The 25,870-nt window shown below is 40.5% G+C and overlaps 1 protein-coding gene across 1 annotated transcript in view; it reads left to right on the top strand.

Annotated features, from left to right (window-relative positions):
* The window catches only part of ANKFN1 (ankyrin repeat and fibronectin type III domain containing 1), a 186,037-nt gene that overhangs the window by 107,432 nt on the left and 52,735 nt on the right, over positions 1-25,870 (top strand). The window contains 5 exon segments of the mRNA XM_036757943.1: positions 2,730-2,837; positions 15,661-15,760; positions 16,095-16,227; positions 17,548-17,664; positions 22,255-22,470. Coding sequence (XP_036613838.1) covers positions 2,730-2,837; positions 15,661-15,760; positions 16,095-16,227; positions 17,548-17,664; positions 22,255-22,470 — 674 coding nt within the window.

Below are 25,870 nucleotides of genomic sequence, written 5' to 3'. Positions count from 1 at the left end.
AAATATTACTCAAAAATCTCAAAGCCAGTTCCCTAAAATCTTTGTCATTCCCCCACTCGCTTTCCAGTTAACAGCTAATACGTAGTAGTATCTTGGGAAGGAAAACAAAGTTTGAAAGAGTATCTGGTCTGTTCCTCTAACTAGGATAGGCCACACCTAAATCATACCACATCAAGTTTCAACCCAATTTCCAGCCACCAAATAAAAATATCTAGAATTGTATAATGGAAAGAGCACTGAACTGGATGGTCAGGAAACATGGGTTCTACTCCTGTCACTGCTACTAACCCGTTCTGTGGCCTAGTCAAAGTCACTCCATCTCTCTGGACTTCAGTTTCCTCTTCTTTAAAGTATATGCATATATGTACACTTTCTCTAAGATCATAGATTCCAGAGCTATCTTTAAAGGGTTTAGAAGTCATTTAGAGCAAGCATTCTTAACCTGGGGTCCAGGAATTTTTCACAAATATTTTGATAACTGTATTTCAATATAATTGGTTTCCTTTCTAATCCTATGTATTCTGTTTTATGCATTTAAAATCATTCTTCTGAAAAGGGCTCCACAGGCTTTACCAGAGTGCCCAAGGGGTCCATGACAAAAGAAGGTTAAAAACCCCTGTTCTTTTTGTAAATTTGAATTTATGGAATAAAACAAGCATTTCCATAACATAGTGTAATAAAAAATATAGTACAATAAATAATATAATAGTATAATATAATGTCGTATAACGTAATATAACATAACATAGTACAGTACAGTATAATATAATCAATACATCATATTGTGTAATACAATATATTATAATATAACAATAAAATATAGAGTAATAATAGTATAATAAAAAGATGATTGCCCAAGAAATTGCAAATCTACTACTTGCAACTTGCTATTCTTTTTAAATATACAATAAAGTTATCATTTAAATTTTTTTCTTCTTCTCCCCCACTCTAGAGATGGCCACCATTAGACACAAATATATATAATATGTATGTATTATCTATACACATACATACACATACGTATGTATATATATGTATGTACATATGTGTGTATATGTAAATTATTCTATACATCTATTTATCAATTGTTTCTCTGGATGCAGATAGTATCTTTCTTCATATGTCCTTTATAGTTAATTTGAGTATTTCTAATAGTAATTTTCTTTCTCAATCTCCTTGATCTGTTGAGAACACTAGAACCCAGAGAAGAAGTGACTTGCCAAAAGTTATATACCTAATTAGAAGCCAGCCAAGGTTAGAACTCACAGGTATTGACTCTTTGCCCAGTTCCCCTTCGCAATGTTCCAATCTTTTCATGTGCTAAAATTCCATCTTCCTAAGTGCCTGTGATATGGTGGAAAGGGATCCAGATAGGACTCACAGGGCCTGGATTTGGGTCTCAGCTCTGTTATTACCTATGTGACCTTGGGCAAGTCTCTTCATCTTTCAAAGGGCCTTGGTTCTTCGGCTTTGGAACTGAAAAGACTGGACTAGATGGCCTCCAATATCCCTTCCAGCTCTAAGTCTATAAATCTATGATCTATGATCTCTATAGGAAATAGCTATATTCCCTATAGCTATGTAGCTACCTTAGCCAAAAAAAAAATCACTGAATCTCCTTGGATTATATTTTATTATATTTGGTGTAGTGTTGGTTATTGAAGGTGATTTTTATGTAATGTAACCTCCCATGTTTTCTGTTAAAGCCCCATATTGATGGAGAGTCCCCAACTAAGTGGATGTCTGCCTGGTGACTAGGGTATTAAATGCCTACATTGAATTTAAGCTAGAATTCACATCACATTTTTAGAGACTGTTTTAAAATTTGCTGCATCTGAAACATAAACTCAAAATTTGGAGGGGTAGGGAGTAGATAGGAAAAGGGGAAAGAGAAATTAATAGGAGCTCCTGACCCGCTGAAAAATCAGAAGCCCCAGACAGCACAATTAAAATATTGATGCTGGTCCTGTGAGAGTTATTACTTTTGATCTCCATTAAAACCAATGGAATGAAATTTCAGGGAGTGAGTAGAGGTGGGGGGCGGGGGTGAGAGGGTGGTGTTGCTCAGATGGGTACTACAATTTGAATTTGCCATGTAAGTTAATACTGTATGTTTAGAGCCTGAACAGACAGGGTGGTTGGTGGCTCAGAATCTCTACAGGATTCCTGTGCCAGCCAACGAAAGCAGACATTCATTAGAGCAAAATGTAGATTTCTATTTCTTGGCATCTGACGTGCACTCTTTCCTTGGAAAGAAACTTCAATTTGGCCAAAAGTGTGAAAGCTACAATAAAAGCATTGGGAACATGAATTTCATCTCATCTGTGTCGTGCCCGCCCTTTTCTTTTTTCCCTGCGCGATGGGGTTAGGGCTTTGGGTACTAGGGGGAACAAAGATAGGGAGTCTGAGTGCAATTGGGACTGCCAGACTCCATCCTTTCCTTTGGCTTTCCATTCCCATTTTGTTCTGTCCTAAGACAACTGAACCCAACCCAAAGCAATGATGAGAACTTTTTTGCCCCAGAGGATAGGTAGGACAGGGCTGGGCTCTAAGCGATGGCAACCATGGAAGCCATTGGCATTAACTCCTCTAACTCCATAGGTGTTCTGGGGTCTGTACCAATCGTTTCCCCCAAGCAAAAAGCACAATCATTACTTCCAGAGCAGCGTGAGGAGAGAACTCCCTCTTCTCCCTCATGTTTCATTCTGTTTGTTTCTTTTGTTCAATAGACTGGAAAGACTATGACGGCAGAGAGCCCAGACACAAGGGACAGAATGAAGCTTTGGAGCGTCTGCTGCAGCAGATCCGGGCTGCTCATCAGCATTACAGTTGCCGGGGTAAGGATAAAAATCTGTGTGGTAGGGCATCAGCTGAGGTCTCAGTGGCGCCTGTAATTTTAGCAGTTCCCTAACTGGGTCATACCTTCTCATTCATCAGGGAGAGAAAGATATTAATATTGGTACATCTGGAATCACTTTACAGCACTATCTTGCTTTAACCCTTAAGATGAGCCTCCTCCCCGCCCCCATTCCTCCTTCACCCCCTCCTTTCCTCCCTCTGTCTCTCCCCTTTCTCCATAGGAACAATTTAAAAACAAGCACAGAAAGAGAAGGGAAAAAAAGCAAATGCTTTAAGATTCCTCCCTGTTGAATGTGTCTCCTGCAGAAATCATCAGTGGAGTCTAGGGGCTTGGGGTACACACAGAATACACAGGAGTAATGGCTGAGGAAGAAATGAGAGAAATTTGCCACATCCCAAAGCAGTTCCCTGGTGTCTTTGTTGGGAGCTTTACCAGTGGATTGTCTCTCCTGCCTCTCCACCAACTGGACAGAAATATTGACTTTGAGATTCACCCTAAACATGCCTCCAGTCAATGATAAACATAGCTTGAATCTGTGAACTGCAGGGCCAACCTATACCTTGGGATTTCATAATTCATAGGAATTAAGATCAAAGGGACCTCAGAAGGTATCTAGTCCAGGGGTTCTTAACCTGGGGTCCATGGATGCACAAGGGATCTGTGGGTGAATTTCAGGGAATCAGTCTGTGAACTTGGAGGAGGTGGGGAAATTACATCTTTATTTTCACTGAAATGAACATTTCTTTCCATTATGAATGCTAATAACAGTTTTATTCTGAGAAGGGATCCATAGGCTTCAGTACGCTGACATAACGATCCATGACAGAAAAAAATCTGTCAATAAATATTAAGCACCTACTATATACCTAATGCTGTGCTAAGTACTGGGGATACAAAGTAAAGCAAAAAGTGGTCTCTGCTCTCAAGAATTTCACAGTCTAACAGGGGAGAAAATATGCATACAACTATATATGATTGAGCTATAGACAGGATGAATTGGAAATAACCAACAGAGGGAAGGCACTAGAATTAAGGGGGACTGGGAGAAAAAAAAAAGGTTTAAGAATTCTCAGGAATCCAATGCTTTCCATTTTATAGAAAAATCTGAGGCCCACTGAGGTTAAATGACTTGCTCAAGTTCACATAGGTAGCAAGTAATAATAGCTAATAATACCTGGTGTTTACATAAGGCTTTAAGGTTCATGAAGTACTTTTTTAATATTTTCTCACTTTATTCTCACAGCAACCCTGGGAAGAGGTTCTGTTATTATCCCCATTTTATGGATAAGCAAACTGAGCCTCAGAATGGTTATGTGACTTGCCCAAGGTCACACAATTAATAAATGTCTGAGGCTAGATTTGAACTCAAGTCTTCCTGACTCCAGGCATCGAAGTGGTACAGTAGATAGAGTGCCAGACCTGGAGATAGAAAGACCTGAGTTCAAATTTGACCTCAGATACTGACTATTCATGTGACCCTAGATGAGTCACTGTTTGCCTCAGTTTCCTCATTTGTAAAGTGAACTGGAGAAGTGGCAAACCACTCCAGTATCATTGCCGAGAAAACCCCAAATGGGGTCACCAAGAGTCAGACACAACTGAAATGACTCAACAGCAACAACTTTGTGACTCCAAGTCCCTCACTCTACCCGCTGTACCACCCAGCTACTTGAAGCTAACTGAGAGAAGCAGAATTAGAACTATGTTCTCCTGTCTCCAAAGTCAGTGTTCTCTTCTAGCTAAGGAGGCTTTGAGTAAGGTCTTTCTCTTGATGGGCTGCTCAGATGGGATCAGGTCAGGTTTCCAATATGGGTAATGATTCGTGGCAGAAGCACTTAGCTTTATTTGGAGGAATCAAGCTGCCATAACATTTTCATCTTCCATGCTCTATCACCCATGGCACTCTCAACTGAGGGGAGCTCAGCAGCAGCAGCAGGGCCATGCTCTGAAATCCATGGCTGAAACCAAAGAATGTTCACTGACTTTAGATCAAATACAAACAAGGCAGACCAAAGATTAGCAAAAACTCTATATCGTCGCAGGATAGTCACGGCAACAAATGCATTCTGACATCCCAGCTCCGACTGGAAACAGTCTTTGCCCACCCCCAAATGATTATCTTTTCATAAGCAGGGCCTCAGTCAACATCAGTGTACTCAGAAGAGGTCTGAGAGTCAACAGTGGACAGAGGGCTCAGCCCCGAGCATCCAGGACCACAGGCAGCTGTGTATGGGCTCCATAACTGAACAGAATACACTTCATCTCTCTCTTCACCAGTTTTCTTATCTGGAAAATGAGAGGTTGGACTCTATGACCTGTAAGGTGCTTTCCTTCAAGTTTATCAACCTAGGATCTCATGACCTAGGTATACAGAGATTCATGAACCAATCTGTGAATTATAGAGACCCCCTTCTACAATGAGGAAAGAATACCAGCCTAGGAGTCAGAAAGCCCTCTTTCTGCCAATTAATAACCATATGACCTTGGGCAAGTCATTTAACTATGCTGATATAAAATGGGAAAAATGAAAACCTCCCCTGCCTGGAAGGTAGCTAGGTGGCACGGTGGGTAGAGTGCCAAGCCCAGAGTCAGGAAGACTCATCTTTGTGAATTCAAATCCTACCTCAGACACTTAGTTGCACGGCCCTGGGCAAGTCACTTGACCTGTTTGCCTCAGTTCCTCATCTGTAAAATGAGATAAATGAAGAAGAAAATAGCAAATGCTCCAGTATCTTTGTGTATGTGTGTGTATACATATATACATATATATATATATATATATATATATATATATATATATATATATATATATATTTGTGTCTAATGGTAGCCATGGAAAGGGGGGTGGAATTTACAAGATAATTTTATTGTTGTTGTTGTTGTGTGCTTGTCCTTCGTTCTCGGAGAGGACCGTGACATCAGGGAACTGATGACATGACTTGCAGTTGACTTCGATTCGAGTGAAGAAGGGCTGTGCAAGGTCACCAGCCTCACTTTCTCCTCCAGAGCCATCTGGGTCTAATGACCTGATATTCATCAGGATAACTGGAGATAACCCAGGATGCAATGGGAGACCCTGGCCCATTTAGACTAAGGCCTTTTCACTCTCTTAGAGTGAGGTAATGCCCATTCAGTGAATAGGCCCCTTTAAGAAGTGAGTCAAGGGATGGCCTCTTTAATTAGAAAAAAAGGAAAAAAAATCAAGTTGGAAGGGGAAGACCTTCAGGGTTGCTGTTCCAAAGAGAAACAGTTACCTCTGGGCCAGGAGGTCCCAAAATTTTGAAAGGAATAGCGAGTTGTACACAGTAGATTTATAGTTTCGTATGTGATCATCTTTTTACTGTATTGTGTTATGGAAATGCTTGTTTTATCCCATAAATTAAAAATAAAATTAAAAAACAAAGAAAGAAAAAGAAACCAAATGGCATAGAGAAGGAGCAACACCACCCTGCCTTACCTCCTGGACTATAACTAGGTGTTCCTGTGCCTGAGGCAAGTAGGATAAACTCCATCCAGGACTCAAAACCTATGATAACATGGGGTAGGGCAGGGGAAGAGTGCAAACTATCCCTGCTAACCAGGTACTAAGCTCTGCATTTCCTAAGCCTCCGAAGGGACTATAAGTGTCCTCAGTAAGTCTAAATTTGGTGCCCTTTAAACTCAGTTGCCTGGGGTAAAGTCCCAGTTTCTCTGCCCTAAATAGAATGCAGCTCACTTCACGCAGTGAGGATCAGATCAAGACATGTGTGCCAAAGCATTGTTGCTATAAGATGCTATATAAATGGGAGAGAGCCACCTAATAATCATAACCACAATTTAGATCCACAGGTTGCTTCATAGTTTATAAAAACTTTCCTCAGAATTGTTCTGTGAGGTACATAGTACAAAGTATTATTTTGTGGATGACTTGAGAGACACAACAATTTTTCCATGGGTCCATGACTATTAAATATCAAGATTTAATCCCAGATATTTGGACTCTTAAGTCAAGTTTTCTTTCCACTGTATTATAAAGCCTCTAACATATATAAGAATTCCTCCCTGCTGTTGCCGGCTGCTTCTCATAGAATCACAAAACCGTAAGACTTAAGAGAGAGCTTTTAGCCCAACCTTCTCATTTTATAAAGGGGTAAACTGAGGCTGGGAGCAGGAGAGGGATTTGACGTGCTTCAGCATTATTACTGTGCTCACTGTTTATCATAAGTTAAGCAAAGAAAAAAAGGGGTATAACCAAACCAGATCAAGCTTGATTACTTGTAAGCAGTTTTGTTTGTTCTTGTTTAGTCATTTTTTGGTTGTGTCCAACTCTCCATGACCCTTTTGGGGATTTTCTTGGCAAAGATACTTGGAATAGCTTGCCGTTTCCTTCTCCAGTTCATTTTACAGATGAGGAAACTGAGGCAAACAGGGTTAAGTGACTTTCCCCAAGTCACACAGCTGGTAAGTGTCTGAGGTCAGGTCTGAATTCAGCTCCTCCTGATTTCAGGCCTGGTGCTCTATCCACTGAGCAACCTAGCTGCCCTGTAATCACTTTGGGGAATTTCAATAAAGACTTTCATCTCTACAAAAGAGGAATAGTATTGACTCTAATCATAAGTAAAATTGTATATGGAATTTGATGAACCTTTGTCTCCCTGTAACCCCTTAATCATGGATAATCAGGAGTGAACTAATGAATCTGCTCTTCCCACTCAACTTTTCCTTTGTGGATCCTTCTCCCAGTAGGAAGTAGGCAGTATAAGCCTAAGCAGTAAGGATTTAGGTCCCTGCATAACCTTAGGCAAGCCACTTAGCTGTTCTGAACCTCAATTTACTCATCTACAAGACATTGGAGTTGGACTCGTTAGCCTCTGAGGACCCTGCCCGTTCCAGGAAGCTAGGTGGCACATTGGATAGACCACTGGACCTGGAGTCAAGAAGAGCTGAATTCAAATTTAGTCTCAGACACTCACTAACGGTGTGACCTAGGGAAAGTCACTTAACCTCTAAAATGGGGATAATAATATCACCAGTCTCCCAGAGGATCAAATGAGAATATTTGTAAAGTGATTCACATAGTCCTGGCACATAATACATGCTATATGAGTGGTAGCTGTTGTGGTTGTGGTGGTTGTTGTTGTTGTCATCCTGCTATCTGAGGCATGATCTGTGAAAAAAACTCCCAACAAGGAGACCTATTAAGCCTTGAAATGCACTGGACATATCTAGATGTATAACATTCTAAAACCAGATAACACAACAGAGGGGTGAGAATGAATGACTTCCTATAGACGAGAGCCAGACCTGCTAATTCTCTGTGACTCTCCCTCGTGATTTCAGGAGGATAGGGTAAGGATCGTTTGCTCCTGGTGCAGTGAAAAGAAACATGAATTCACGTTGATATTGTGCTGTGAGGTTTCCAAAATTCGTGTTCTACATCCTTTCGTTGGAGCCTCATAAGTCTCAGAGGTAGATAATGTCCATGTTATCTCCATTTTATAAGTGAGAAATCACAAACTCCTCCTAATCTCAGACTCAGACTAATTCCAAGATGAAATGACCTGCCCATGGCCATAGAACCAGTTAGGTATCAGAAGAAAGACTTGGATCCTACCACTCTGCCTCTCAATGTTGTTTTTTGTCTTTCATTCTCAAAGAGAATGACACCAGGAAGGTGATGCCATGACTTGCAAGTGAATCAGATTTAAGTGAGGAAGGGCCATGCAAGGTCACCAGCCTCACTTTGTCCTCTGGAGCCATCTGGGTCCAGTGGCTAGATATAGATCAGGACGATTGGATATGGCCCCCACCTCTCAATGAGTACTCAATCAGAGGCAGAAGTATGCTGGTAAATATTTAACAAGTGACTCTCTGAATAAAACAAATGTACCTACAATATACTTTTAAGTTTAATCTAAATTATCAACATTTCTCCATCACTTTCTTAAGTCTAGACAATCAACAAAATAATAAATGAGGCTCTGATTTGTAACATTTGTTGATTTTCAAAATGTAAATGCTCACACTGAATTAATTCTAAGTCAGTTCAAACTGGCACCAGCACACTCCCGATTGGGTCTGAAGAGCTGAGTTCAAGTTGTGACTTCCATCACTAGCTGGCTATAAGACTTTGAACAAGTCAGTCTCTGAGCTTCAGTTTTCTCATCCGCTCAATAGGTACGTCTCCCCTATCTGACTGCGAATTCCTCATGGGTAGGAATTGGTTTTGCCTTTCTTTGTTTCCGGAGCCTGGTGCTTAGTAGGTGCTCAAAGGTATGTTGACTGATGGACTGACTGACTCTCAAAATCGTTTTGAGAATCAAATGAGAAAAGGGACAAAGAATTATTCTGCCAACCATAGAAGGTTATACAAACGCCAGGCTTTATCATTAATTCAATTCCACAAGCACTGATTAAATGTTGACTACATGAACCTCGTTACAGGCTCTCCACCATGCCTGGAACTCACAGCTCTCTCAACTCTGTCTCATAGAATTCCTAGTTTCCTTCATCCTCAGTTCAGCTTCAAAAACTAACTCCTACAATGGGCATTTCCTGATGCTCCCATTTCTACCACTTTGGGCTTGTTTCATGCATATCTATATATATTTGTATATGTGTATATATACATATATATTCATATGTGTATGTGTTGTCTCCCGTGATACAGCATAAGCTCATTGAGAATAGGGACTTTGTAATTTTTTCTTTATATTTCCAGGAGTATACATAGAGCACAGGGCCTGGAGTCTAGAAGGTCTGAGCTCAGATCTGGTCCCAGACACTCATTATCTATGTGAACTTGGGCAGCAGGTTATTTAACCACTCTCTGCCTCAGTTTCCTTAAATGTAGAATGGAGGCCATAATAGCACCTACCTTGCTGGGTTGTTATGAGGATAAAATGAGATAGTAATTGTAAAGCACTTACACAGTGCCTGGCACATAGTAGGTATTTAATAAATGCGTTCTTCCTTCGTTAGGCATAGTTGGTTCAACAAATGCTTGTCAATTAATTACAAGGCTCTGACTAGATGCTAGGGAGACAAAGACAAAATTTTTAAAAATGTTCCCTGTTCGTGAGGCGCTTATATTCTGTTTACCATTTTTTTTGGTATCAGACACAGAGGACCCTAAAAAGTCACAAATCCAGAAATGTCATAACAATATTTAAATGTACTCACCCAAGTGAAGAACGGGGTGTCTCTTCAATTCATAGAGCACTATACTTGAAGTAAGGAAGACCTGAATTCAAATCATACCCCCAGTACTTACTAGCTATATGACCCTGGGCAAGTTGCTTGATCTCTATGAAATTCAGTTTCTCCATCTATAAAATGCGGATAATAGTAGCACCGACCTCCCAGGGCTGTCATGATACTCAGCTGATAGGACGTACATCAAGTGTGTCGTAAACCTTCAAGTGCTCTCTATAAATGCTATGTACTGTTATTCTCATCAGAATTTGGTGGAGGTAAGGCATGTCCTAGCCATAGGTATAGGGTGTCTTCTGAGTTCTCAGAATGCCCCTGGTTCAAAAGGAACAATAAAAATATCCCAACTCTACCAGCTCCTACACAGACACACACGCACACACACACGCACGCACCCCTATAAATCCACATAGCATGTATAAGGAACTCAGGTGAGTTCTGAACTTTGGCTTAAGAGTTAACATCACAAGCAGCCATCATGGTCGAATGAAGTCCAAGTCATCCATTTACAAGCTAGAGAATTACAATCCACAGAGTCACTCATTATCTCCATGACACAATCCTACAGGAACAAATTACAACCATGTCTCAGTCCTTTGGGCTGTCAAAGATGGGGGTGGCCAAGTCTGCTCCATCCACAAGTCATTGTTTGCTGCTCTTTGGTGAAAAGCGATTGTCTTGAGATTTGGCTGTGTTTCTAATTGGTGGCAGTGTTCTGCGCCAAGCAACGTGGTCAAGTCCAAGGGGAAGGCTGTGACATCATTTGGATTCCACTTTGCTATTTGGGATCCTCAGCCAGCAGACTCTTAAAGCCTATCATGGATATTAATTGTTTGGCTCAGCCTTCCATGCTCCAAACTTTACATATCAAAACATAAAATATTGCTCCTCTGGGTTACTCACCCACGGTCACAGCCCAATATTCTGGCTCTGACAGTGACGCAGAGACAATTTGTGGGAAAGCTTAGTTAAATATTTGAAAAGATCTGTGATTTCATCAGTGCCTTAGTGACTAGTTTCATGAGTAGTCACTAGAGCTGTGATGTCCTTGTTGTGGGGATTTTCTGGTCAGCACTTTCTCTGAAGCTTATAGCCTTAGAAAGTTGACTAGAGCTCTGAGATGTTAACTGACTTACCCAGGGTCACATAGCCACTATATGTCAGGGGCAGAACTTACTTGAACCTCAAGTTACACTTTGTTAACTTATAAAAGTAGTTGTCAGCAAAAATATATTTCGTATAGCAATTCGGCTTTGATGAAAAGCTTCTTGTGAACTGTGTTAGGCTAAGTCCTCTGATAACCACTTCTCGCTAGGCCTAAACTCAAAGCCATTCTAGGTTGTTATGACCCGCCAGCAAATGAGTGTTCCACTAGCAACCCCTTCGAGACCCTGGGGTCACTTCCATGTCTACTCTGAGGCGTCAGAAAAGAACTTTAGTTAGAGGTCATCCATCACGTCAATCTCAAAAGGTTCAAGAGAAGAACCTAACAAGCTCATATTCCTTAATAAGGCAGCTAGATGTCCCAGTGGATAGAATGCTGGACCTGGAGTCAGGAAGACTTGCGTTCAAATTTGGCCTCAAATACTTACTAGCTATGTGACCCTGGGCAAGTCACTTAACTTCTGTCTGCCTCAGTTTTATCCTCTGTAAAATAAGGATAATAATAATAGCATCTGCTTCTCGGGGTTGTCTTGAAGGTTAAATGAGATAATATCTGTAAAGCACTTAGCGCAATGTCTGGCACATAGTAGGTACTTAATAAACACTTGTTTTCTTCCTTAATAACTTATTATGGATATACATGTTGGTTTCCCCATTAGAACGTATGCTCCTTGAGGCAAGGACTGTCTCAATTTTGTATTCTTATCCCCAGCATTTAGAGCTCAGTATCTGGCACATGGCAAGGAGTAAATAAATGTTTACCATTCATTCATTCATCTGTGAGTTAAGGTAAACCTTTCTACTTTCATCCTTTATCACGTCTTGAGGGAAAAAAAAATGAGTTAAATTTACTACCCAGTGTATGAAGTAATGTTTCCCTTTACTTGTCCTAAAATTACCACTTTTAAGCTTAACATTGCCTTTACCCACACATATACACAGTTCAGAGATTTTGTATATAAGCACTTTGTCTCTGTGAATGGGAGTGTCCTTAAGCAGCTGCTATGGAGAATTCTTTAGAGAAGATTTAGAAACACAATGAAATATAAAGAATTCAGAGAAATGTGGAGTGACTTATAGGATGTGATCCAGAGTAATGGTAGCACAGCAATATACGCAGTGGCTGCAATATACACGAAATCAACACAATATGGGTCAATTACGATAGTGTCAGTATCATACCGTAAAAGTTAATGGGCACATCCCTTCTTAGTGTTAATAATCAAGAATGTTTGGTTTTTATGAGAGTGGTTATTACCCTGGGGGTGGGGCTGAATATATTTTCTAAATAAGCTTGTTTGAGTATTTGTTGGAAAGTTTGTTCAGAGCCTACCCTATGGGCATATATTGAATGCACGATACTCTAAAAGTCTGGTATCGTTTTTTCTTACCAACTATTATCTCACCATGCTTGCCCCATCCTGTATTCATGAAGGTGACTTTTTTTTATTAACCCAATTTGACATTAACGCCTATTAAATTTTACCCTGTCAGATCGGACTTTTCATTCTAGCCTATCAAGCACCCTCCCCCCACTTCTTTGGAGGAGGGATTCAACATTTGTCGTTTGTCATCCACTGTATTAAAATATCAGTCACGGGAGGGGTGGGGGTTCTCTCTCTTAGTCATTGCCAGCCAGATTCTTGTCAGAGTCCTCTTTAATAGGCTGATATTTCACCTGGAAGATGGTCATCTAACCTGAAAGCCCGTGCGGCTTCAGAAAGGACCAAGGAACGCTCGACATGGTGTTTGCTGCCCAACAACTCTAGGAGAAACGCCAGGAGCAGAGCAGAGGTCTGTATGCAACATTCATCAATGTAACCAAGGCTTTTGATACTGTCGGTCACGAGGACTTGTGGAAGATTATGCAAAATTTGGTTGCCCAGAGAAGTTTGTCAGTATTGTACATCAGTTCCATGATGGCATGCTTGCACAGATTCTGGATAAAGGATGATGCTCTTGTGTTTTCCCAGTCATCAGTGGAGTGAAGCAGGGCTACGTGCTTGCTCCCAAGCTTTTTAGCATGATGTTTTCAGCAATGTTGTCAGATGCATTCAAGGAGTATGAAAATGGCATCAAGGTCAGCTATTAATGGTAAATTATTGAACTTGAAAAGCCATGAGCCAAAGTGAAAGTGGAGGGAGGGCTGGTGCACAGCTTTTGTTCATAGATGATTGTGCACTCTCTGCGGCCTCTGAGGCTGGGATGCAACCGAGTGTGGATCAGTCCTCTGTCACATGTGCTGATTTGTCCTGACAATTAATACCAAGAAAGCAGACTTCTCCATCGGCCAACACCGTACTGTCCATATATGGAACCGTAGGTTACAGAAAATGGAGAAATTTTGAATGCTATTAATAAGTTCACTTGCCTTGGTAATATACATTCCAGGGATGTACACAGAGATGATGGCTTGAGGTGCACATTGCCAGAGCTGGCTCAATGTTTGGGAGGCTCCAAAGGAAAGTGTGGAAGAAAAGAGGTGTTATTAGACTGACTACCAAACTGAGGGTCTACAGAGCTATAGTGATGATTTCATTGTTGTATTCCTATGAAACCTGGACAGTCTACCATCACCACATGCCAGGAAACTGAATCGCTTCCATTGGAATTGTCTTAGAAAGATTCTGAAGATCACCTGGCAGGAAAAGGTACTGGACACTGAAGGCTTTTCTTGAGCTGGACTGCCAAGAATTCAAACTCTGCCACGGAGAGCGCAACTCCAATGGGCTGGCCACATTGTTCAAATGCCAAACGTATATTTTCCTAAAAGACTATTTTATGGAGTACTCACACAAGGCAAGTGCTCATACAGAGGTCAGAGGATGTGATACAAGGATATTCTCAAGGTCTCCCTGAAGAGCTTTGGTTATGTGCTCCAGACAAGGTGGACCACTTTGCAAAGGCATGAAAGTAGGAGATGGGATGACATTCACAGGGAAGGGTTAGTAGGCCAGTTTGACTGGAACAGAAAGTGCGTGAGCTAACACAAATAACTAAATGCATTATCATGAAGGACACCATTTTGTCTGCCCCTCAACCCTCATACACACCTTAATCCCTGGGTAATCTTACAATATTTGAGCCGGTATCTGGCGGACACAGTGATAGCAGATACCAGCTCCATGAGGCGGCACCTAAAGTGTGTGATGATCTTGAACCAAGAGCAATCAAACACTTTCTTGTTCATATATACCTTCCAGTTAAGGCAGTGAGGTGGCATAATAGAACACTGTAAATGAAGCTAAGAAGACCTAAGGTCAAATCCAGTCTCATACATTTGCTAACTGTGTGACCCTGGGCAAATCACTTAAGCATTGTCTGCCTCAGTTTCCTCATCTGTAAAATAGGATATTAATAGCACCTACTCCCAGGAGATGTTGTAAAGATAATATGAGATAGTATTTTTAAAGCACTTTGTAAATCTTAAAGTGATATATAAAAGCTCACAATTATTATCATTCTAAGTATGAAGAGTTTATAGGGTGTCTTGTTCACGTTTGAAATGAATAGGTCAGCTTTTGGATTTGGTGTACTGTACTTCTTTACCAGTGGCCTTCCTGGAACAATGGACTATCAGGTACTGTCAACATTGTGCTGGGATATATTTAGCAAGGGAATATAGATAGATATTATAGAAAATTCCTTAATGAAGAAATTCCCACCACCAACGAAGGTCAGCACCTCCTCTTAACTTAGAATCTTGGAGAGTTACCTAGAGCCCTGAGAGGTTAAGTTACTTACCCAGGATCACACAACCAGTATATATCAGAAGTGACACTTGGACCCAGGTCTTCCAGGCTCTAAGGCTAGCTCTCAATCCACTATTGACTCTCATATATTTAGCAAACTAAAATGAAAATCAGAGAATAATTAAAGGAGGGCTTTTCCAGTACTGAAAAGTGAACATTGAAAAATCAGGGTACCCCACTTCACACATAAATCATTGATGTAAAATGTGTAACATAAAGGTTTTCTAATGATTTCCTTTGGGGTTATAAATAATAATTTATAAGGCTGGGAAAATGGGTTGGAGTCTTGTAGAGGGCTTAAATGCCAAAGTGAGGACACTAAATTTTACCCTAGAGGCAATAACTGACATTGATTGGGCAAGGAAATGATGTGGTCAGGCCTATGCTTTAGGAATAACAATCTGACATCTGTATGGAGAATAGATTGGAAAGAGGAAAGGCTGGAATTAGGGAATTAGCCAGTTAGGACTGGCTATTGAAATAGCCTAGGTGAAAGGGTCCAGAGCAGAGTCCACTAAGAGCGGAGAAAAGAGGAAAGGATAATGACAACAATCCCCCCCCGACCCCCACCCCAAATGACAGTGAGGAGCAGGAATAATGAAGGGAGAATATTTTCTACCCTTAGTGTTATTCTGACCAACTGAAATGCTACCATAGGTTTGGTTTTGTTTATTTCCATTTCTTGTGTTTCAGAAAGTTCAAAATCACAGAACACAGGACGCAAGCAGTCAGTCTCGAGGAGCCTGAAACATCTATTCCATTCCTCAAACAAGTTTGTGAAGACCTTAAAACGGTGCGTTCTAAGTATTGCTTCTAGGAAACACCGTAACCCATAATCTTGCCTTCCCAGGAATCCACTGGTTTGGGAGCAGCAAAATGAAACTTTCTACCCTCAGTGACTCCTCTCACTCCCAAGAGTAGTAAGTTCATTCTTCTCAATGTTTGGAGAAGATGGTAATTTCTCCAACTAGTTCTCCCTAGAGTGTTGGAAATACCTAGCAGGAATCATAAGCACATATAATTATATTGAATTTGGCCTTTGCAAAAATATTTCCCTGATTCAGAGTTAGTGAAAGCAGAGAAGATTAAGGATGATGTTTTATTTTGCTTTTTTTCTTTCTTTCTAGGGGACTCTATATAGCTGTTATATTTTATTATAAAGATAATATGTTAGTCACCAATGAAGATCAAATACCAATTGTTGAAATCGATGATTCTCACTCCAGTTCCATTACTCAAGATTTTCTGTGGTTCACAAAGGTATACTGGGGTTTTATTTCATACTTTCACCCAAAAATATATCATTGTCTGTGCATCCTGAGTTTGGAGGAGGAGCAATTTCAGTGAAGTAAAAAAAAGTCCTTGACCATTGTTCTTGGGTTCCACATTTCAATTTTCCAAAGGGAAACCACTCACTCAGTCAGCAAGCTTATTAATCACCTTCTATGTGCCAGGCACTGTGCTAAGTTCTGGGGATATAAAGAAAGGTAAAAAAACAGTCTCTGCTCCCAAGGACTTCACAGTCTAACATGCAAGCAATCATGTACAAGCAAGTTAAACATAGGATAAATTGGAGATAATCAATAGAAGGAAGGCATTAGTATTCAGGGAATCAGTAAAGGCTTCTTTTAGGAGACACTTTTGCTAGAACTTGAATTCAAGAGTTAGGATACCGAGGCCTTAGCCCCAGCTTTACAACTGACTAGCTGGACATCACAACCCCTCTCTGAACCTCCACCTTTTCATCAGTAAAATGAGGTGGTTGAACTACCTGATCTAGGATCCTTTCAAACGTAGGTATGTTGGAGTCAGCTCAGAATGGCTGCTGAGAGCTAGCTGTTAAATTTTTAGCACTTTACTTGGAAATCTACAATTGCTACAAATCAGAACTTAATTTATTGTTTTGATGATTGTCTAGACTTAAGAGGGTGAGGGAGAAAAATGTGAATAATGCAAATTAAATTTAAAAGTATGTCATCTTTTTCCAGAAAGAAGTTGTTAAATATTTTACCAGCATGCCCCTGTTTCCAACCATAATATATTCATGTTTCAAGAAAAAGCTACCAAATAATGCCTTCGCTTTAAATTTTCAAAGCAAGCCAATTGGATTCCTAGACTTAGAGAAGAAAAGGACCTCAGAGGCATCTAATCCAATTCCTTCATTTTACAAGTGAGAAAACTGAGACCCAGAAAGGTTAAGTGTCTTGCTCCTAGGCATACCGATAGTGAGTGGCTGAGTTAGGATTCAGACTCAGTTTCCCTAACTCCACATCTAACACTTTTTTCCCTTGACCCCACTACTCAAATCATAAGCCTGGCAAGGATCCAGATGAAGTCATTTTTATCTACACAATGGATCTGATTGTCTTATCAGTATTCACACCCTTTTGCAACTAGATAGAAATCAAAATTTCTGTAGAACACCCAGAACCCATTCTGGGTCAAGTTTAATTTCCCTTTCATCAATTTGATGCAAAACTTGAGCCACACACTAGCCAGAATGAATAAATAAAAATGGGGTAGGGTGGGGAGAGGATGTTAATTAAAATTCAGAAAATAACTCCGTGACCTGTTTTGCAGTTATCTTGTATGTGGGAAGATATCCGGTGGTTGCGACAAACTGTACCTATTTCCATGTCCTCATCCACAGCGCTGCAGGCCAGGCAGAAGATGCTCACAGCCACAGCTCAGCTACAGGTGAGAAACCAAGTTTCCATTCTAAAGGTCCAAGAATAACTTTGTTTTGTGGAGTGCTCCTTCTCAAGCTCATCCTTCTCAGAAATATTCACAATAAACCCTGGAATGGAGACAGGTGGCTTTCTGCCTTCATGGCCCCCAAGATGTATTGGCAGTGGCTTATTCAACAACTTTGTGCCTACAAGGGATCTATTATCTGACAACCAGCCACAGACATACATGGTTTTGGTTACCTTCAAGGACATGGATACTGTCTCCAAGAATCTGTGAAGAGTTCAGGAAAATGTCTGGAGAGTAGAAAGCCACTAGCATTGTCTCACAGAGCAAAGTGGACTCAGGGTAATGATTTGGAAGATAGAGTGTAGATATTGCCAATGTATTTTTGTGGCCTATTTTTTTCTTTTCCTTCTTTGCTTTTTTTTTGCTTCTGCAGGTTTTACCTTTAATCCTGAAATTATTCTTAATCCTCCCTTACCATCAGCCCACACAGATCAGGTCTCAGAGCCCCCCAAGGATACTTGTAGGTTACAGAGCTCTTCCTAGAAATGGTATTGAATTCCAAGCTGGCTGGGGAGACAGAGTATTTGTCTCTGCTGTGTTTCCCTTTCGTGGTTTCCTGGTATTATGTGAATTTATGGTTCTGAGCACTCGGTCTTATCCCCTGCCTGGAGTGGGGTCACTGGTCTGTGAGATGCTTCTGGGTTATCCATTGATGATTGAGATGGAGGGTAGAGGGGAGAGGGTTGTCCATTTAATTGATACAATTGAAATTTTTTTAGAGTCTTCCTAGAATACTTTCATAGAAAGCCAGTATACATCAAAAAAGAAAGGGTAAGGTATATGGGCGAAGGGAAGAGAGGGAAGACAGGAATGAGAAGGTGAAGTGAATATAATTTACTTGTCGACTACCATTAGAAAAGTAGAGCAAGACACAAAAGATTGAATCGTATACTAAGTAAAAAGGGAGGAGGGAGGAAGAAAGTTCCATTAGCTCCTGGATCGCCATGCCATATTGAAATGATTATGGACTTTTGGCTCACTTCTGGACTTTATTTCCTAGTCTCTGGCTGTCCATCATCAAATGTTCACTCCAGGTCCATCCATTTGTGAGTCTTAGTATGCTTTCCCTTTTTTGTGAAAATTCAGTAGAAGGTTTTTCCTCTATTGAGGTCTTTCTTTAAAAGTGCTGTAAAACTCTAGCATCAATCCACTAAAACCCTGATGCGATGCTCGTAGCTGTATTTCAGAAGTCAGTGCTTGGCATGTTTGTCTTGGGAACCACCTAAAGAGGTCAGATACTTACCGGTTGTCTAGATCCTCTGGGTAAATTCCTCAGTTTCCTCTGAAAAATGAGGGAGCTGGGTTACTTGAGCTCTAAGATTTCTTGCAGCTCTATAGTTATGACTCTGTGACTCAGATCTACCAAAAAGACCTTGTTATGAAGTAGATTCTTGTAGCAGGCCATTGGACTGCATCAAGTCCAACGATAGCATGACAGAGAGGTCATAACGTCTGCATTTTCAGCCACTTAATCAAGGAAAATTTCCCAATGAGACATACCAAGTCTTGATGCAGTACTTTCCATCCAGATGAGTCTCCTTCATTCCCATCCATCTAATGGGTTCATCATCAGCTCTCTCCTTCCTCTTGTCACGACCAGAAAATAGCCATTTACGCTGCCTTACACAGTCTCTCATCAGAGATCTGAGACTGTCTAATCTGGCACTTCTCCTAAAAAATGTAATCCCAGTTCTTTGACCTTTGCTAATAGGACCCATTACCCAAACTTTTAATCACTTTGTCTGCTTTCCTCCAGAACCAGTTATGTAAAATCTCTGGAAATGTCAAAGCCATGAAAAAAAAAAACAGAAATGAAAAAAAGCCTGTTGTGTTATCCCCAACCCCACCCTGGCTGAAAGGAGTGAAGGAAGTTTGTGCAAAAACTAAAATGTTATTCAATATTTTTTAAAGCACATATTTAAAGTAACTTGGTTAATTTAGGAACATAAAAATGTATTAGCCAAATCTTGGTTTGCTTCTAGAATCACCCTGCTTGGTATATTGTAAAATATTCAGACAATAATTTTAAATTTGTTTCTTTGACAGGTATTAAGAATGTATTGGTGGTTTTAATTTTTGCTATTAAAAAGCTGAACTTTTGGGAAACTGACTTCTCTCTCTGTATGTACATATATATATACATATATATACATATATACATATATACATATATATATATATATTGCCAGCATATGAAAAGCAGGAAAAAGATGAGAGCTGAAGAGATCAGCAATGTTGCAATAAATCCAAGGCCTTTGAGGCTTTGTCAAAAAGACAGAAGCACGTGTGCCAATTTTCATATCAAAAGTTAACAAGAGGAAGGTCATAAGCAAAGAAGGCGGGGCCAGCTGGAGGATTATAAGGACCAGAGAGGTCACCTAATCCCAGTCATCTTCTTTTGTTCATGTAGGATCTGAGACTCTAGGTCACATGGATAGTAAGTGGCCCACTCAACTCCGGTTCCTCCAGTTTCAGATCCAATTCTTTCCTCTGTAGTACAAAAGGACTGCTCTGATATTAAGGAAAGGGAACAAACATTTGCCTAGCGTCTACTACTTAGCACAGTGCCAGGGACTTTACAAATATTATCTCATTAGATCCTCATAGTAATCCTTCAAGGTAAGTGTTGTTATGATCCTCATTTTACAACAGAGGAAACCGAGACAAACAAAATAAGGGACTTGCAGAAAGTCCCACAGCTAGGAGGTATCTGAGGCCAGATTTGAAATCACGTCTTCCGGACTTGAGGCCCGGCATCCCATCCACTGTACCACCTAGCTGCCTCAACGGGGGCACTACCACAGAAAACTTAAAGTTGTTCTCATTCAAGTTTTCTATTTAATATTACTATATTATTTTAATAGTTTTTAAAAATCATTCTCCGGTGGTAAAGGATTGTCACAATACATAAACAACTTAACTTTAACATAATACTTTAAAAAAAAAGAATTTCCTTAATTCAAACCTTTTCCATTTTCCTTGGGGAAATTCTATCTTCCAAAAATAAATCTTTGTCTGAGTTCTCATATCTCTGCTGTTCACTTCCTCCAACTTCTCCGTATCACCTCGAATAGAACTCCACCCTCTGATAAAGGGTGATACTGAGTCTATAGCAGGAAGGTGACCTCACACTATCTGAAAGTTATACTTATTTTTCAAGTCCTCATTCAGAGCTTACATAATTCTTGATTCTCAATTCCTGTTTAACTTGTGGGTCCACTGTGGTGTCCAGATTTTTTCCTTAGTAGGGGGTAATGATGATGATGATGGTGATAACTATCATTATTATTCTGTAACCCGCTCAAGTTTATGAAGCATTTCACATTTGACTTATACAGCAATCTAATAAGATAGATGCTCTTGTTACTCCCCTTTTATGGGTGAGGAAACTGAGACAGAGAAATTAAGTGACTTGCCCATGGTCCCACAGTTGAATCAAGTCAACAAGCATTGATTAAGCACTTTCTACGTTCAAGACACTGTACTGTGTATTGGGGATATAAATATAGAGCTGCCAGATGGCATTCATTCCTGCACCCTACACTAGTTCCAGGATCCCCCGGGACCTCTTTCTGTCCATATGCTTCCTGCCCTGGTGCCTCATCTCAATCCTCTTCAAAGAGTTCAGATGCTCTGCAAGCAGGCATATTTCTGGCTAGATCCCAAACTCAGTGTCCAAAGACCTCCCTGTCTGTCTCCTTAAGCCACCGTGGGCTAGAAAATTACTTCCCATGACTTTTTTCTTGCCTTTCCTGATCAATATTCGGTCTGGTGCATTTTCTAGATCTTTGTGGAGGAGATTTGATTAGGAGCCAGGTTTTACTGCTTCCCCACACTCAGCCATCTTTTGAACTCGGACTTTCTCAATGGATTGGTTCTTTTTGCTGAACTGTTTTTTTTCCTTCTTCTTTATTTTCTGTTATAGAGGATGGCTCTTGAGGTCAGGGGAGAGAGGAGGAGGAATATACTTGGAAATGTAGGTTATGTAAACAAAAGATATTAATAAAATTTATTTGGGAAAACAAAAGGAATATTATATAGAAGAAACAGCAAGTAATGTAGGTCACTCTGAAAGGACAGCTTGGAGTCACATTGTGGAAAAGGGCTTTATATACATACCAAAGAGAGGAGTGAATATTTTATTCTAAAGTCTATAGGGAGCCACTGAGGCTTATTGAATAAAGAGATTGACGTAGTCAGACTTTTGCTATGTGAATATCAACCCAGCAGCTATGTAGAGAAAGGACTGAAGAGTAAAGAGCCTGGTGGTGAGGACAGATTTATAGGTACCGAGTTGGAATTTTCAACTGCAATTTTTGTGCCTCTTGCTATAATGTGTTCAGCCAGAGGGTGAAGTTGGTCTGCAAGGGCATCTGTAAAGTATGTCTTGATGATACCATCTATCTTAGTGTTAAATCTACATCAGCAGTTTCTGAGAATTATCAAAAAATAACCCTGTGTCTTTCATGCCAACCATAATTTTTCTCTTTGCAATTTCACCTGAGCTATCAATAACACATTCATTTCTAGAATTTACTTGGAACCCACAACTTGGGAAGAGTTTACTATGAGCCCATTAAGGATCGGCATGGAAACATCGTCATAGTCACAATCAGAGAGGTGGAAACACTCTATTCGTTTTTCAATGGTAAATGGATGCAGATATCAAAGCTACAGAGCCAGAGGAAATCACTGTCAACTCCAGAGGAGCCAACAGCCCTAGACATCTTAGTCATAACCATCCAGGTAGTAGTTTTTTTCTGTTTACTTGTATGTGTGTAATTTCAAAGACCCTTGAACAAAGATAATAATAACAGATCTTATTTGTATCATATCCCAGTTAGAGAGCACTTCTGCACCTTTTATACCATTTGGTCCTTATTATTATCGTTGTTCCCATTTTATGGGTGGAAAAACCAAAAGGGGTAAGTTATTTTCCCAAGAGTATGTAACCGGTGAATGTTTGAGATATGATTTGAACCAAAGTATGTCCTGACTCCCAGTATTGGGTACTACAAGTCTCCAAACCAGGAGCCATAGTATGACCTCAAGAGTTGTGTGGTCAGCCAAATGAAGGATAAAAACACAGGTCACATCCCCCCCTCCCAGCACTGATCTGTTATGGGGCTTGTCTCCAACACGACCAAACCTACCCAGTGCTCCCCAGTTTTGCTTGCTCCCTCCTAACCTCTCCTCTTCTGAGCCAGATGGTAGCCATCAGGGTAGTTATTTAAATGCTATCCAAGCACTCACAAAAGTAGTGGGGCAGATGCCATTGAGAAAATTCCCTACCCTCAACATTCCCACCTCCTATCCCCTGGGTTACCTTGTGGTTTGAGCAGGCACTCCTAAGAAGATAAACTCTAACAAAATAGTGATCACTGAATAAGAGTCCTACCCCTCACCTTCTTGTTTTGTTTCAGACAACAAGTAACATGAAATGAAAAGGCGTGGATAGGTTGTGATCTTCATCACAGAGCTCATCACCTTGGCATTTACCTCAACTTACCTCTTTTCCAAATTTCCTTATTACTTAGAGGGTATCACTATCCTGCAGTCACCCAGGTTCACAACTTTGACATCATCCTCCATCCCTCACTTTTTCTCAACCTACATATCTAATCAATTACTAGGTCTTGTCATTCCTGCCATGGCCTCTCTCCCAAACATCCCCTTCTCTTCACTCATACAGCCACCACCCTAGTTCAGACCCTCATCACATCTCACCTAAATGATTTTAAAGAGTTCTAATTGGTCTTCTGCCTCAGGTCAGCCCATCTTCCACTCAGCAGCCAGAGTGATTTTCTTAAATTTCAAGTTTGGCTGTATCATTCACCTACTCAATAAACTCTAATGGTTCCCTACTGACTCTAGGATCAAATATCTTTTCATCTTTAGCTCATGCTTTTTTAAAAATTTCTATTTTGTGTGAGTTTAGCAATATAAATATTTATTATTATAGTAGCATATGACTGTGATATATAAATAAATATAAACATATCATGGTTTGGTTATTCATCCTTGGTGCTCGAAGAGGACTAAAATGCATTCTCTATGTTGGGTCGAGGTACAGTGTGTCCAGTTGTGGCTGATTAGACCAATGCTAGCTCAGAAGGCTCTACCGCAGGTTGGGACATAGGTGTACGTATGCTCAAAGATATTTCATTGATAAGGGTAAGCAATCAGAATTGTTTGGAGGCCACTACACTGTACCAAGAGCTTTAGTAACTGAATACCAAGAGTGATTTTAGTGAGTAATAGTGGAACAAGTCAGGGTGGGAGGTGGGGGAAGGCACACCACCAACTCTATATCAAGGACAGAAAACCTGCAGCCAGAATCTTGTAAGGCTAAGAAAAGAGTCCTCATTTATAATGACAGAGATAATAACAAAAACAGCCATAGTAATAGCTTATATATGTACATATATATATATATATATATAGTACTTTAGGGTTTGCAAAACACTTTATACTTATTTCATTTGATCATCACAAAAAGCTTATAAAATAAGCACTATTATTTTTTTCATTTTGCAAATGAAGAAACAGACTGAAAAGGTAAGTGACTCACCTAAGGTCACACAGGTAGTATTTAAGGCATAATTTGAATTCAGGTCTTCCTAACTCCAAATCCAGGACTCAATCCACCATGTCAACTAACTCCTTCCCCATATCTAGAAGTAAAGAGAACTGACACTGTCAGCATCCCTAAATGACTTTTATTAGGTGATAGATACCGTGCAAAGACAATAATGTGGTTGCAGCTCCTTGCCTGTCCCCTAGGAGGTCTGATCTAAGACATAATAATGAAGGCAGGTAAGTGAGTAGAGGAGTTATTACTGGCTGCAGAAAAATGACATTAAAACAAAACTGGGATAGTCTTAGGGATTTCAGTCGAGGAAGAACATTGCTTGTCATACTAAAGAGTGTCCAGAGGAGAGCAACCAGAATGGGGAAGGTCTTTGTGCCATGTGAGGATCAGGTGAAGGAACTAGGGATGCCGGAGGATTCATGGCAGCCGTCCTCAAGTATTTGAAAAGTTGTCTGGTGAAAAGTTGGTTGGGCTTGTTTTTCTTGGCAGAACTAGGGATAATGTGCGAAAGTTGCTAAGGTGCAACTTTAGACTTTATGGGAGGGGAAAACAATGAGCTATCCAGTAGTGGAGTGGGGTGCCTTGGAGTGGGGGTGGGGATGGAGGAGAGGGAAGGAAGCAGCTTCCTTCTTCTTCATTAGAGACCAGAGGTCTTTAAGCAGACTCCATATGACCAGTCCTCAGGTAGGTTGTAGAGGGAGTTTCGCCCCGGGTACAGCACGTCCTCATTCTCTGCTCAGGTCCTCTCCAATGCTGGGATTTTGTAACTCTGAGCTTGTAACTAGGTAAATAACAGTACCTGTAGGTCAAAAACAAAGGCATTGGTATTTCTCATGTACAAAGTGTCACCTCTTGTCTCTACCCCTTTGCCCTGGCTATCCTCTATTCCAGGAATGCTCTCCATCCTCACCTTCCCCTCTTGGAATCTTTGCTTCCTTCAAGATTCAGCTGAACCTCTGCTTTATGCAGGAGGCCTTTCCTGGTCCTTCTAGCTGCTAGGGCCATCCCCTCTTAGGTTCCTTTCCATTTATTCTCAATGTATTTTGTATGTTTTCCCTCGCTTCCTCTTTAAGCTTTAATTTAGAGCAGTGGCTACAAAGATGAAATAAGGCACAATTTGTTGACTGACTTTTTGGGGGGGTCAGTTGGGGTTAAGTGACTTGCCTGGGGTCACACAGCTAGAAAGTGTCTGAGGCTGAGTTAGTCAATTGATTATCCAGTCAGTCCACAAGCATCTGTTAAGCATCCAATATGTGCCCAGTACTGGGGATAGAAAAACAAGCAAAAAGAAACACATTCTCTGCCTTCAAGGAATTTACATTCTAACAAGGGAAGACAACTCATAAAAGGGATCTAAAAAGCAAAGGGGGAGGGGGAGGAAATTGGGAAAGTCATCATCCGAGCCAGAAGAGGAACGAAGGATGGCCGGCCTAAGGCCCTTCCTCAGAACCAAGATTCCAGGAGAAATTGATTGAATACCATTGATTGATTACTATTAGTCACTAATGGGAGAAAGTGACCAGTGGTGGAGGGGTGTTCCAAAGCAGGAAGGCT

The sequence above is a fragment of the Trichosurus vulpecula genome, chromosome 4 (assembly GCF_011100635.1).
Source record: "Trichosurus vulpecula isolate mTriVul1 chromosome 4, mTriVul1.pri, whole genome shotgun sequence".
Classification (NCBI taxonomy): domain Eukaryota; kingdom Metazoa; phylum Chordata; class Mammalia; order Diprotodontia; family Phalangeridae; genus Trichosurus; species Trichosurus vulpecula.
This window is presented reverse-complemented; position numbering and strand designations above follow the sequence as displayed.